General features: G+C 43.0%; 1 protein-coding gene across 2 annotated transcripts in view; it reads right to left on the bottom strand.

Annotated features, from left to right (window-relative positions):
- The window catches only part of impa2 (inositol monophosphatase 2), a 56504-nt gene extending 44484 nt beyond the window's left edge, over window positions 1-12020 (bottom strand). The window contains exons 1-2 of one of the 2 annotated variants that reach the window (XM_041190537.1): window positions 11222-12020; window positions 7460-7593 (exon numbers count right to left, since the gene is read on the bottom strand). In XM_041190537.1, the coding sequence (XP_041046471.1) occupies window positions 7460-7593; window positions 11222-11308 (221 nt within the window). In that variant the 5' untranslated portion in view covers window positions 11309-12020. Of the gene's footprint in view, window positions 1-7459; window positions 7594-9960; window positions 10081-11221 lie in introns of those variants that run through there. The other variant, XM_041190536.1, reaches the window with a different exon arrangement.
- Window positions 12021-13954: the final 1934 nt, after the last annotated feature.

Below are 13954 nucleotides of genomic sequence, written 5' to 3'. Positions count from 1 at the left end.
TCTAAACCATGGGCTTGGGATCAACTTGCTGTGATCATGTTTGGGTAACTGGTCAGTTGGTGGGGGGGAATCATGTGATGATCAACTAACCCATTTTGTGTTTACAAAATTGTTTTTCTCCAGGCCAGAGAACAGAAGGAGGAGAGGTGTTGACGAATGTAATCCACGAGTGGGCATTCTTTCTCTCTCTCTTTACTAATCCTGCAAGCTTGAGCCCTGCCTGTTGTTTGACCTGTTATAAGCTGTGGGCAGCATCTAAAAACCAACTCAGCAGTTGTTCACTCCAGGAACCAAACAGAAACCATCAATCAACATCTTTAAATCGACTTTAGACAGAATTTAGAAAGATCACTGGACCCAGTCTGAAACCATCCAAGGCAGCAATCTACTGAATCATAAAGATCTGACTTTTTGAATTTTAAAAACTGCCAAATCTTTCCTCCCACTTTGTAATTTACTTGTGTGTGCATGAACTCTTGAATACACATGAGAAAGAGAGCTGGAGCATTTTATTAAGATCGGGTGTTAAGTACAATAAACATTATTCTCTTTCCTTGTAAAAAACTTACATGAAAACCTGTATCCGTATTTTACAGTCACATCACAGAAAAGTTAAACACTCACTGAATTGGCAAGTGTGCTTTGTGGTCAAACAAGGAGTGGGAAAAGAGGGCAGTCATTCTACCACTACTTCTACTGGCCATAAAAACATCTCATGACCAAATTACATAACTTCCAGTAAATATACAGTAAACAAAATTCCTTCCCTTTTACACTAAGCAAATTCAAACATTTTGTTCACGTACTGATAGGACAGCAGGTTGGGCAAGTGTCCTGGTTCTAGGCACAGAAATGTCCTATTCAGCTACGTCAATCTGTCTTGCCATTCAGTTATGGATTATCTATAACTCAACTTAATTTACCTGCTGTTGACCCATATTGCTACCGGAGTTCAAAATCCCACTGTTAGGATATGAAAATTAATTCAATAAATCTGGTAGTTGTAGGCCAGCAGCAGAATAGTCCACGTGGATTTTAGCAAGGCTTTTGACAAAGTTCCACAGGGCAGACTGGTCAAAAGATTAAGGTTCATGGGATCCAAATGAAAGTGGCAAATTGATTCCAAAGCTGGCTCAGAGGCAGGCAATAGGTGTTTCGATGACTGGAAGGCTGTTTCCATTGGGGTTCTACAAGGCTCAGTACTAGGACCCTTGCTTTTTGCAGTGATATATATTGCAGCTGACCATCAACCACACAACCAATTATTGCAAGAAGAAAACTGTAGACTCCAAAAGGATATCAAAAAAGGTCAGGTGAATAGAAAAGTAGCAAAAGGGATTCAATCCGGAGAAACGTGAAGTAATATAGTTGGGAGGGGAAAAAAGGCAGCGAAATATACAATAAATAGTAGGATACTCAGAAGTGTGGAGGAGCAGCGGGACCTTGGAGTGTTTCTCCACAGATCCCTGAAGGTAACTGGACAGGTAGATAAGGTGGGTTTAAAGGCAAACAGGATATTTTCCTTTATTAACCAAGGCATAGAAGCTGCAGCTGGACTACTGCACACAGTTCTGGTCACCGTATTGCAGGAAGGATGTGAGATCACTAGAGAGGGTATAGCGGAGGTAAACAATGCAGAAAGACTGGATAGGCTAAGGTTATTTTCTTTGGAACAGAGAAGGCTAATGGGAGATTTAATTGAGGTGCACACAATTATGAGGGGCCTATTAAAGTGGATAGGAAGGACCTATTTCCCTTAGTAGGTCAATAACAATGGACCATAAATTTAAGGAAGAATTAGAGAGGAAATTAGGAGAATTTTTTTTCTTTTACCCAAAGGCCGTTCGGGGTCTGGAACTTACTGCCTGAAAGGCTGATAAAGGCAGGAACTCTCACTGCATTTTAAAAAATACTTGGATATGCTCCTGAAGTACTGTAGCCTACAAGACTACAGACCAAGAGCTGGAAAGTGGCATGCGGCTGGATCACTCTCTTTTGGCCAGCACAGGCACGATGGGCCAAATGGCCTCCTTCTGTGCCATAAATTTTTTATGTTTTATGTAATAAGTCAACATGAATGTTCACAAATTGGTGTAAAAAACACAAACTAGTTCACTAATGCCCTTCAATAAACCGAATCTTTGTGCCCTTGGTTATGATAGAAGCAGCCATTCAGTTGTAAAACATAGAAACGTTGAAAATAGGAGTAGGCCATTCGGCCCTTTGAGCCTGCTCTGCCATTCATTATGATCATGGCTGATCATTCAACTCAATAGCCTGCTCCCACATTCTCCCCATATCCTTTGATCCCTTTCACCCCAAGAGCTATATCTAACTCCTTCTTGAAAACATGCAATGTTTTGGCCTCAACTACCTTCTGTGCTGGCGAATTCCACAGGCTCACCACTCTCTGGGTGAAGAAATTTCTCCTCATCTCAGTCCTAAATGGTCTACCCCGTATCCTCAGACTATGACCCCTGGTTCTGGACTCCCCCACCATCGGGAACATCCTTCCTGCATCTACCCTGTCTAGTCCTGTTAGAATTTTACAGGTTTCTATGAGATCCCCCCTCATTCTTCTGAACTCCAGTGAATATAATCTTAACCGACTCAATCTCTCCTCATATGTCAGTCCCGCCATCCCAGGAATCAGTCTGGTAAACCTTCACTGCACTCCATCTATAGCAAGAACATCCTCCGATAAGGAGACCAAAACTGCACACAATATTCCAAGTGTGGTCTCACCAAGGCCCTATATACTTGCAGCAAGACAGCTCCAGTACTCGAATCCTCTCCCTATGAAGGTCAACATACCATTTGTCTTCTTTACTGCCTGCTGTACCTGCATGCACTGCATTAACTGTATCATCACCACACACATCCCAACAAATATATAAATAAAGCACCAGCAGCAACATACAACGTCCTGCAGTAAGACCTTGTTAGTTGATATTAATCTAATTCCCAATAAAACATTTATACTAACTGTGAATAGATTCGGAAAAACTTAGGAGTTTAGAGATATATATCATATCTGGGCTATTATGAAGCAAAGCCTATTATGCCTATCAATAATATATTTACCCATAAAGGTATTTTTTAAAAATAGAAAACAATGACTTGAACACGAACACAACCAAACTCAAATCCAAATAACCACCTTTTAAAAGACAGATTTCTGACTGAATTAAAAATCCAAAACTGACTGATTCATTTACCGACGATTCATTCTGCATATTGCAGGACTCAGTATTCTAAAACTGATTAGTTTTGGCTTTTACCTAAACCTTTATTTCCATAAACTCTCTTTCCTAAAGATGCAGAGTCCTGCTGAGATATGGCAGTCATCTGACACTTTAACCAAGTCTTCAATTGTACAAGGGCCTGTACAATGGGTGGCTTTAAAATAAACGGGACATCACAGAAAGGCTCAATTCTCTTCTACCACAAACACTTGTCAACAGGGGTCACCGATGATAGTCTGCAATGAAAACCTTTGCGGATTTTCTCTCCCCAGCCCAAGAAATTGAGGTCAGGTGAAGCACTCCAATTACTGCTCTGACTTAGATCAGCTAACGTGGCAAGGACTGTAACTTAAACCTAGGGTTTTCTCTGAATGGCTCAGTAACATGCCTAACCAGTAGTTTGCATTTACCCACAAATTAATTGTTTTGTTTCCCTCTCTGTATATCACACAGGCATGCATTATTTTGAGAGTAAGAATAGCTTGCGGTGCTTTGAAACTAGACCTTTGGGTGGAGGGACAGCGAGGGTGGGAGCTGTATTTTCTGAGGCACCTGCACCATCATATTTTGTTCCTCTAGTAGAAGTATCTATTAATTGACTCTATTAGCAAGATCAGATATCAATCGCTTGGGGAAATTATGAGTCCAAACTTGGCTTATACCACTCAGACAATTTTGTTTGAATTACTTACTTCCAACTATGTTTCAGGATCCAATTTCCTTTCAAGAAATGAATAGTTTTAGGTTTGTGGCATTCATCATTGGAACAGTGAGTCTCACTTCAACCACTAACTCCCATCTAACATGCACAATTCCTCAAAAGGGAAACAACTGACCATCTCAAGAGATAGACATTTTGCTGGAAATTCTGCTTCTAATTAAATGTCATTTTAGGCTAAATATTAAAAATTAAATTGAAAAAAATTATGGAATCACGTAGCTTTGATTATAGTCTAAAATTACGGCAGTCTGTAGATCAGGTATTACTGTGAAACTTGTGAAGGCCTGGGCCCCCTCATAATGCCAGGCACAATCATGATGCAAGAGTATGAGGAAAGACAATATCAATGACTAGATGTCAACAGGATTGGTTTTTGAGTATCTGTTGTAGGATGGAGGGAAGAGAGATGGATATAGCAGTTGGGAATGTTGAAGTCCTGACAAAGGAGTAGGAGTTGATTCAATATGTCAAATATAGTGAAGTTTCAATGCACTGCACCAAGTCATGTTGTCTAGAATAGATGCTAAACACAGGCCAGAGAAACTAGAATATTACAGTGAGTCACAATGGACTTTTCTTAGTCACCTCATTGCAGTTGGTGACATTGCAGCTTGGGACGCAGGTAATGCTCTGCCCACACTTGTGGCAAAGGACAATGTTTGTCATAAAACCACAGGGGAAAAGCGTGGAAAATGAAATACCTTCCAAAAAATATAACCAGTTTGTGAAAACCATATAGAAAACCATGAATTTACGATCCATAATAGCAGAATGATAACAAAATATATGAGTTTTATACATTGGGATAGTTTCATATTTCTCCCACCTTTTTATTCTATTGAAGGGACTGAAAATATCAATGGGGAGGGATGTGAAACAGGCTGCTGATTCGCTGTCATCCATTTTAAACTCTTCTAATGTGTATAACAGCATTGTGCAAGCACTTTCTTCACATGGGTTGCCATGCTTGAAAGGGAAGGCTCAATACCACCTTCTCAGGGGCAACAAGGGAAGGGCAATAAATGTCCTTGTTAGCACCGCCCATATCCAGACATGATGCTTGAGAATGAAAGGGCATATGAGAGCACACAGCATTACACACCGGAAGAATTAGAATCTATAAATGTCAGATCATTTAACAAAAAAGCTGCTTCAAGAAAAACTTTCATTTTGTGCAGAACACTTAAGACAAGAAGGCAAACTTAAAATGACACGATTGTAGAGTGCCAGTGAATGAATACATCTGTCCCACCTGCTCTACCGCTAACTCACTTGTCACATATGTAAGCAAAACCACATCCAGTGGAAGATTTCCCACAGTACAGTGATGCTACTGCTGCTCAGGGATTTGTTCTATTTGTGCGCCTCCAAGAGTAGCACTGAAACAGGAAGTGAAAGCTTGGTGCCTCGCTCAAAAGTCCCACTTACACTTTTCTCTATCTGGTTGTGAGCCGAATCCCCATGTTGGGAGAAGCTCCAAAAAGGCCAGCACTGGTTGAGAAACAAAACACGCCACACTCCTGTGCACATCGGATGACAGCTCACGGCTGCAGTAGCCAGGCTAATCGGGGTTAGCAGCGGCCTCTGCCATCAGACACTGTTGTTTAATACGGGGTAATCTTAGTGTCCCAGAAACAATAGCATTGCCTCATTTAGTTATGGCATGACTTTATAGGCAACACTGAAATATATAAACACAACATTTAACATTTATCTGAGAGGGCTGGACAGGGTAGATGCCGAGAGGTTGTTTCCCCTGCACGGAGAGTCTAGAGCCAGGGATCATAGGCTCAGGATAAGGGGCCAACCATTTAGGACTCAGACGAAGAGAAATTTCTTCACTAAGGTGGTTGTGAATCTTTGGAATTGCCTGGAATTGATAGCTGTGGATGTTCAGTCTTGATTTTTTTTTAATTGATTCGTGGGATGTGGGCATCTCCGGCTAGGTCAGCATTTATTGCCCGTCCCTAATTGCCCTTGTTCAGAGGGCATTTGAGGGTCAACCACATTGCTGTGGGTCTGGAGTCACATGCAGGCCAGACCAGGTTAAGACAGCAGATTTCCTTCCCTAAAGGACATTAGTGAACTAGATGGGTTTTTGTGATAATTGGCAATGGTTTTGGGGTTATCATAAGACTTTTAATTCCAGATTTTTATTAAATTAAAATTTCATTTCTTGCCATGGTGGGATTTGAACCCAGGTCCCAGAGAATTACCCTGGATCTCTGGGTTATGAGCCCAGTGACAATACCACTACACTACACCATCACCTCCCCACATATATATGGATTTTTTTCAAAACTGTGATCAATAGATTTTTGGACAGTAAAGGAATCAAGTGAAATGGCAAACAGATCTGAAATAGAAACATAGAAACTAGGAGCAGGAATAGGCCATTCGGCCCTTCGAGCCTGCTCCGCCATTCATTATGGTTTTGGCTGATCATCCAACTCAACAGCCTGCTCCTGCTTTCTCCCCAAATCCTTTTAGCCCTTTCGCCCCAAGAGCTATATCTAACTCCTTCTTGAAAACATACAATGTTTTGGCCTCAACTACTTTCTGTGGTAGCGAATTCTCTGGGTGAAGAAATTTCTCATCTCAGTCCTAAATGGTCTACCCCGTATCCTCAGACTGTTCTGGACTCCCCTACCATTGGGAATATCCTTCCTGCATCTACCCTGTCTAGTTCTGTTAGAATTTTATAGGTTTCTGTGAGATCCCCCCTCATTCTTCTGAACTCCAGCGAACATAATCCTAACCGACTCAATCTCTCCTCATATGTCAGTCCCGCCATCCCAGGAATCAGTTTGGTAAACCTTCACTGCACTCCCTCTATAGCAAGAACATCCTTCCTCAGATAAGGAGACCAAAACTGCACACAATATTCCAGGTGTGGTCTCACCAAGGCCCTGTATAATTGCAGCAAGACATTCCTTGATCTTACTGAATGGTGGAGCAGGTTGGAGGGACCGTATGGCCTACTCCCATTCCTATTTCTTGTCTTCTTATTTTCTTTTCCAACCGGCATTGGTTCCCAGATGCAGAGCTGACAAATCTGGGGACAATCCCTATGTAAAAAAGTGTTTTTCCATGTTACCTGAACAAAGTGCTTAGGCCCATTCCTAGTTGCAGCTCACAGGGAGTCAATGTCACACTTCCCAATTGCTTGCACTTTTACCATGCAAAAACACCTCATATTGCAACCCCTTCAACTAACTCGTTTTCACCAAGTCTGTTCATTGGGCTCATTATAGCCATCAAATATGAGCTAGAAACAATGAAATGAGGCACAGCAATTAGATATTAGTAATTATCTCAGCTATTTTCAAATTTACCAACCACTTATTTCTATGGATAAAGGCAGGCTATTGGTCAGTGAATGTTAATCTTCATTGGTAGGAACAAATGATCTCCATCTAAAGTGGGAAAGGGCAAAAAAAAAATTAAATTATAACATCCGTGGAGCATATGGCTGCCATTCAAAACCACTTACCTGTGTGAAGGAAACTTTTTGCTTAGAGTCGAGATGATTAGATTTTCAACGAGCTGGTCTGTTTCAGTTACAAGGTCTGCTGCCGAGGATTTTGTCTGCACTCGCTTTTCAATCCTTAACGCTTCTCTAATTATCTACAAACAAAGATAATATATGAACATTGTTGTAGACACTTTCTTTCGCTGTTACATTGTTACATTTACAACTTTCCTCCTATTTCACTCCTCCCCCATCTCTGAAGATTCTCATATGGAATATATTTTTTATGGGTACATTAGGTTGCCAGCTGGGACAGGTCTTTTCCTGGAGTAAGGTAGTTCTTGACTGGTTCCCAGTCTTGTTTGAAATGCCTGCTCTATTGAAATGAACCTACCCATGCTGGCATGGACAAGATGGGCCAAATGGCCTCCTTCTGTGCTGTAACTTTTCTATGGTTCAATGGTACCCATGCTGGAATGCATGTAGATCCCTCCATGTCAAAAACCCATGGAACAATCAAAGAGGGAAACAGAGATGTAAAGTAGTGGATCTTCATGAAGCTACTGTAAGAATAATGGGTCATAATTTGTTGAAAAGTGACAGTGGGGCTAACGGCAACTGCTGTTACTTATGCACAAATGTTAAAGTGGCTTCAGGCGAGGACAGATGCACGGTTAAACATGGAAAGCCAGAAGTTTCTATCTGAGATGCACCCCTCCACCATTAGCTTCACAAAGGGATCTCACTGTCTGACTCACCACTGACATGTGTTGAACAGCGTGAAGTTGCTGCATTTGCTTGGTAGATATAATCTCATCACAGAAAGTTAAGTCTTGTCCACTTCAGTCTAAGTACCCTTTTAATGATGTGATAAGTGTTAATTACCATTAGTCAACCTCCCTGGCATGGAAAACTCATAAGTGTGGACTCTCATTCTGTCAGGTCTTAATGGCAGTTGGAGATTATTAAACCTACAATGTTAAATAAAAAATACTTTCCCTCTCTCTCTTCTCCTGCCCCAATAGAATCCTTCTTTCCCTCTACTTCTCTTCTGTACCTGCTTTGACATTGAATTCACATCTAATTTACACTTCCTTATCTATCCTTGTGCTGTTAATTTCACAATCCTCACTATGTCATTATCAGTTTGCACTTTCAGCGATTTCCTTGTAAAAAGTTTTAAAAACCTAAATATGGAAGGGAAAAGCGAATTAACAGGAGATGCCATGCTGCAGCAAAATCTGGGCCATTGCAGTTGCTTGTTATCTGTCAGAAAATATTGGTCTATAATTTGCTGTAGGAATGAATCTAATGGTGTGTGTTATTAGTTTTGGGTGGGAGGGAGGTTGTGGTGGGATAACTTATTCCCTTTTCCCTCACCTCTCAGTTGTTCGCAACAAGATGTGTATTTCGAGGAAGTGTTTTAAAACCCTTTGAGTGCTGTGTCCTTTAATAGTAGACATGAAACAGGCGTTCTGGTAACTTTAAATAAGAAAAGATAAACGTTTATTTACACATCACCCTGAAATGTAAACACAAAAAACACTCACTCCCTCAAGCATGCAAACACACACACAAAAAAAGATGACTTCTAGAGATGAAGCCTGCAGTTATGTTATTAACATAACAATAATAAGATCAAAAAAAGCATGTGTTTAAATCAGTCATTTTAAGGCACAAGCATTGCACGCCTGGATGGGCTCTCTAATGGAGACTGAAAGTTTCTGGAACAAGATGTGTATGACATCATGGCCAAATTTCTGTAGAGATGAATCTTTGAAGCTAAAGACAAATTAGCACCTCAGCTGACTGGCTGTTAGGCAGAGTTCTGTCTTCTTGCTGTAGGAATGGTCCCTCGTGTCCTACTGGTCTGCAGACTGCCTCGTTTCTGGCTGGTTTTGGAGTAATAAAATTTGTTATCTGAAATCCATTTCAATCGTCAATGATTCAAAGTTAGAAGTCATTGCTACACAATGAATGGTGGCTGTTCACACCTGCTTGTGATGAATTAGTTTCTCCGCACCTCTCTTTTTGAGTTCACAGGCACTGAGTCAGTGGGGGAGGGGGACTATTTAATTTCAGTTTCAGTAAATACCTAGACAATAGCAGATGTAAATTCATAAGGGGGTTCGTATCCAGTTATTGTCACAGCACATTGACATATCTTTACTGGGCGTGCCGAGATTTTTAAAATTTTTGATTGGCAAGTTGCTGAAGATGCTAGATATACAGTAAAAGAAACTCAGCATTTGGTGCAGGGCCTGGGAAAACAGGACTAAGCAACTATGTATCTCCTTAACCAATCAGATTAAATAATTGGTAAATAAACAGAGCAAGTCCAGAGAAGAAAGTGTAAATTTGAGTGGATGGGTTCAATGTCAAATCGTTTACAGAGAAATAAAGGTTTATGCTCCACACAAGCCTCTTTCCACCCTACTTTGGCACACTGTCAGCATAACCTCTATTCCTTCCTGCCTCATGAACTTATCTAGCTTCCCCTCAAATACATTGGTGTTATTCACCTCAATTACTCCTAGGTGGTGGCAAATTCGATAATCTAACCACTCTCCTGAACTCAATACTGGATTTAGTGGTGGCCATCTTATATTTATAGCTGTTGGAGGCATTCCCAAGTGGAAACATTTTCTCTCTCTGTCGACCTCTGTCATCACCTTGGAGGCCTCTATCAGGTCCTCCCTCCCTCAGCCTTCTCTAAAGTGGCTGTTCAGTCTTCGCTGGTGGCGATAACCCTTCAGTTCTGACGTCGTCTTCACCAATTTATTTTGCACTTTCATATATCCTCTCTATAACATTGGAGAGCAAAACGACACGCTGCTCCCCCAAGTGTGGTCTAATCTCCTTCCACACTTCACCCTCGAACATTTATACGACCGCTTTATAAAACGTCACTGGTGTGACTGCAGCGGGACGCTACATCTCTCCTGCACAAACTATATAAGGGCTTGTGCAGTTTAACCTTAAGGACTTGCTGACATTCACGCAGCACTCGAGCTCAGACCGGGGTAGGATGGGAGGAGAGGGGGTGGGGGGGGGATGGGATGTGGGTCCGCTAAACCTGGAGCTAGGTTGTCGCATCCAGTTTCCTTTCAAACCTGGCAGTTCTGCCTCCTGTTGAAATAATCTGCAATATATATCCACGAGAAACGCAGACGCGAGGGTCGGCTGCAGATCTTACGAGACGGGCACTGAAGATTTACAGAACCATCATCATCAACATGACCAGCCCCCGCCCCAACAGTACCGGGACTGGACTGGACTGAATTCCAGATCTCGCTGCTGTACGAATTCTACATCCTTGACCAAGCTCCCCATCCCCCTTTTCTTGGCCTAACAGTCGGTTACACATGCCATACTTTTTCGTGCTAAAAACCGAGTTCTGATTTTAAATTAAGCAACCAGCCGACCCGAAAACTGGCCAGAGGCCAACACTGGCGCTTTATTTCATTTCTGAGCGTGGCCCGATCTTTAACATAAAGTAACTAGACAGACCAGATCCTGCACCCCCCCCCCCCGCCCCCCAACCCCACAAAGCAAATTTAGAAAGAGTGGTTTCGACCCGTCCCAAAGCAGCAGGACTCAAAGTGCCAATATATTAGAAAAACACTGAGCAGCCAAGGCGACATCTCCTGCTTGCCCTGCTGATCGGCCTGGATAGGGGGTCAGGAGAATTATCACCACAGAGGCGCTGTCAGCTCTTGATCTACTCAGCCCTCTCTCACGTTGACTTAGGATCACTCCCCACCTCCGGGATCGCTCACTCACCTGGCCGGCTTCCAGCGCCACCTGCACTGCCGCTTCCAGGCACTCCTCCAGCGGCTGCTGGCTGCTCCTCTCCCCCGACCCAGCCATCGCCTTCTCCTCCGCTTACACTTTCGTCAGACTGGGTCTCTGAACGGCTGACCCGGCTCTCTCTCTCTCTTTATCTCTCTATCTCAGCACCAGTCTCGCTCGCTCTCTCTCTCTGCTGCTCTCTAGTGTGTGTCCCGGCTATCAGCCTGCACGCTCAATGAAAACAATTCACAACTTCCAATCCTACACGGCTGTCCTGTTTGCTCTGCTTCCAAGTATTTCCAAATACCCCAATTTCTCCCCAACCAAGCATTTCGCACTTGCCAGCATGTTTTCGTGAAGTTCATTCTTGAAGGCTGAAAGCAAGAGTTTCGCAGTAAGACTGGAATTTACATTGTAAACTGGGTTGAAAGCTGATTGTTCGTAAATAGTATTACGTCGCCCTTCCGCCTCTAAAATCTTGATTCTATCTCTGAATAATCTCGAAATAAAACAGGGAGAGCAAGGGCAGGGTTGTACTCCTGCACTGCCTGTTGGATTCAGATAACTCCTTCGTCATTCGATCGCAAGTAATCCTTCAGGATACGCTTGAGTTCCCAGCTTCGGATCCCTTGTCAGGAAACCTCCATGTATAGCTTTCAACGTAATCCGCCTGGTGTCAGAAACTAAGCACAACACAAATTGCATGGGCACAAAGGGACGGTGCTGATATTTTGGTTGCATCTCGAGGCACTGTTAATCTACACTTCATTGGTCCAAATATCTTATCGACAAGACAAAGCTTACTTATAGATGATCAAGTAGACTTTTCTGTAGTCCTGAAGGAGTCGTACGGACTCGAAACGTTAACTCTGTCTTTCTCTCCACAGACGCTGTCAGACCTGCTGAATTTTTCCAGCACTTATTGTTTTTGTTTCAAGTGTAAAGTGTTGCCCTCACACCTTCCTCTCCCTCCCATATCCATGATAGGGTCCCCCTTGTCCTCACTTATCACCCCACCAGCCTCCGCATTCAAAGGATCATCCTCCGCCATTTCCGCAAACTCCAGCATGATGCCACTACCAAACACATCTTCCCTTCACCCCCCCTGGTGGCATTCCATAGGGATCGTTCCCTCCGGGACACCCTGGTCCACTCCTCCATCACCCCCTACACCTCAACCCCCTCCCATGGCACCAACTGCAGAAGGTGCAACACCTGCCCCTTTACTTCTCCTCTCCTCACTGTCCAAGGGCCCAAACATTCCTTTCAAGTGAAGCAGCATTTCACTTGCACTTCCCTTAATTTAGTCTACTGCATTCGTTGCTCCCAATGTGGTTTCCTCTACATTGGAAAGACCAAACGCAGACTGGGTGACCACTTTGCGGAACACCTTTGTTCTGTCCGCAAGCATGACCCAGCCCTCCCTGTCGCTTGCCATTTCAACACTCTACCCTGGTCTCATGCCCACATGACCGTCCTTGGCCTGCTGCAATGTTCCAGTGAAGCTCAACACAAACTGGAGGAACAGCACCTTATCTTCCGACTAGTCACTTTGCAGCCTTCCAGACTGAATATTGAGTTCAACAACTTTAGATCATGAACTCTCTCTTCCATCCCCACCCCCTTTCCGATCCCCCTTTTTTCCAATAATTTATATAGATTTTTCTTTTCCCACCTATTTCCATTATTTTTAAATGTATTTCCATCCATTGTTTTGTCTCTAACTTTTAGCCTATTTCAATCCCTTCCCCCCACCCCACCCCCACTAGGGCTATCTGTACCTTGCTTGTCCTGCTTTCTACCCTTAATGTCACCTACAAGCACATTCCTTAGCTAATATCACTACCTTCAACACCTCTTTGTCCTTTTGTCTATGACATCTTTTGGCAATCTCCACCTATCACTGGCCCTCTATCCAGCTCTACTTGTCCCACACCCCCCCCCCTCCTTAATCCAGCTTATATTTCACCTTTGTTTTTTTTTCCTTAGTTCTGTTGAAGAGTCATACGGACTCGAAACATTAAATGATACAGCATGTAAGGAGGCCACTTGGTCCATTGTGTCTGTGCTGGCTCTTTGAAATAGCTGTCCAATTAATCCCACGACCTTGCTCTTTCCTCTATTAAGTTTTCCCCTTCAGGTATTTATCCAACTCCCTATGAATGTTACCATTGAACATGCTTCCACCATCCATTTAGGCAGTGCTCTCCAGATCATAATAACTCACTGCATAAATAAAAATCCCTCCATCATAATGTCAGAAGTGGGGATGTTCGCTAATGCTTGCACAATGTTCAGGACCATTCACAACTCCTCAGGGACTGAAGCAGTCCATGTCCAAATGCAGCAAGACCTGGACAATATCCAAGCTTGGGTTGACAAGTGGCAAGTAACATTTGCGCCACACAAGTGCCAGGCAATGACCATCTCTAACAAGAGAGGGTCCAACCATCAGCCCTTGACATTTAATGGCATTACCATTACTAACATCCTGACATTACCACTACCAATATCCTGGGGGTTACCATTGACCAGAAACTGAACTGGACTAGCCATATGAATACTGTGGCTACAAGAGCTGGTCAGAGGCTAGGAATCCTGCGGTGAATAACTCACCTCCTGACTCCCCAAAGCCTATCCACCATCTACAAGGCACAAGTCAGGAGTGTGATGGAATACTCTCCACTTGCCTGGATGAGTGCAGCTCCAACAACACTCAAGAAG

The sequence above is a fragment of the Carcharodon carcharias genome, chromosome 6 (assembly GCF_017639515.1).
Source record: "Carcharodon carcharias isolate sCarCar2 chromosome 6, sCarCar2.pri, whole genome shotgun sequence".
Taxonomy (NCBI): Eukaryota; Metazoa; Chordata; class Chondrichthyes; order Lamniformes; family Lamnidae; genus Carcharodon; species Carcharodon carcharias.
Note: the sequence above shows the minus strand (reverse complement) of the source record. Positions and strands in the feature narration are given on the sequence as shown.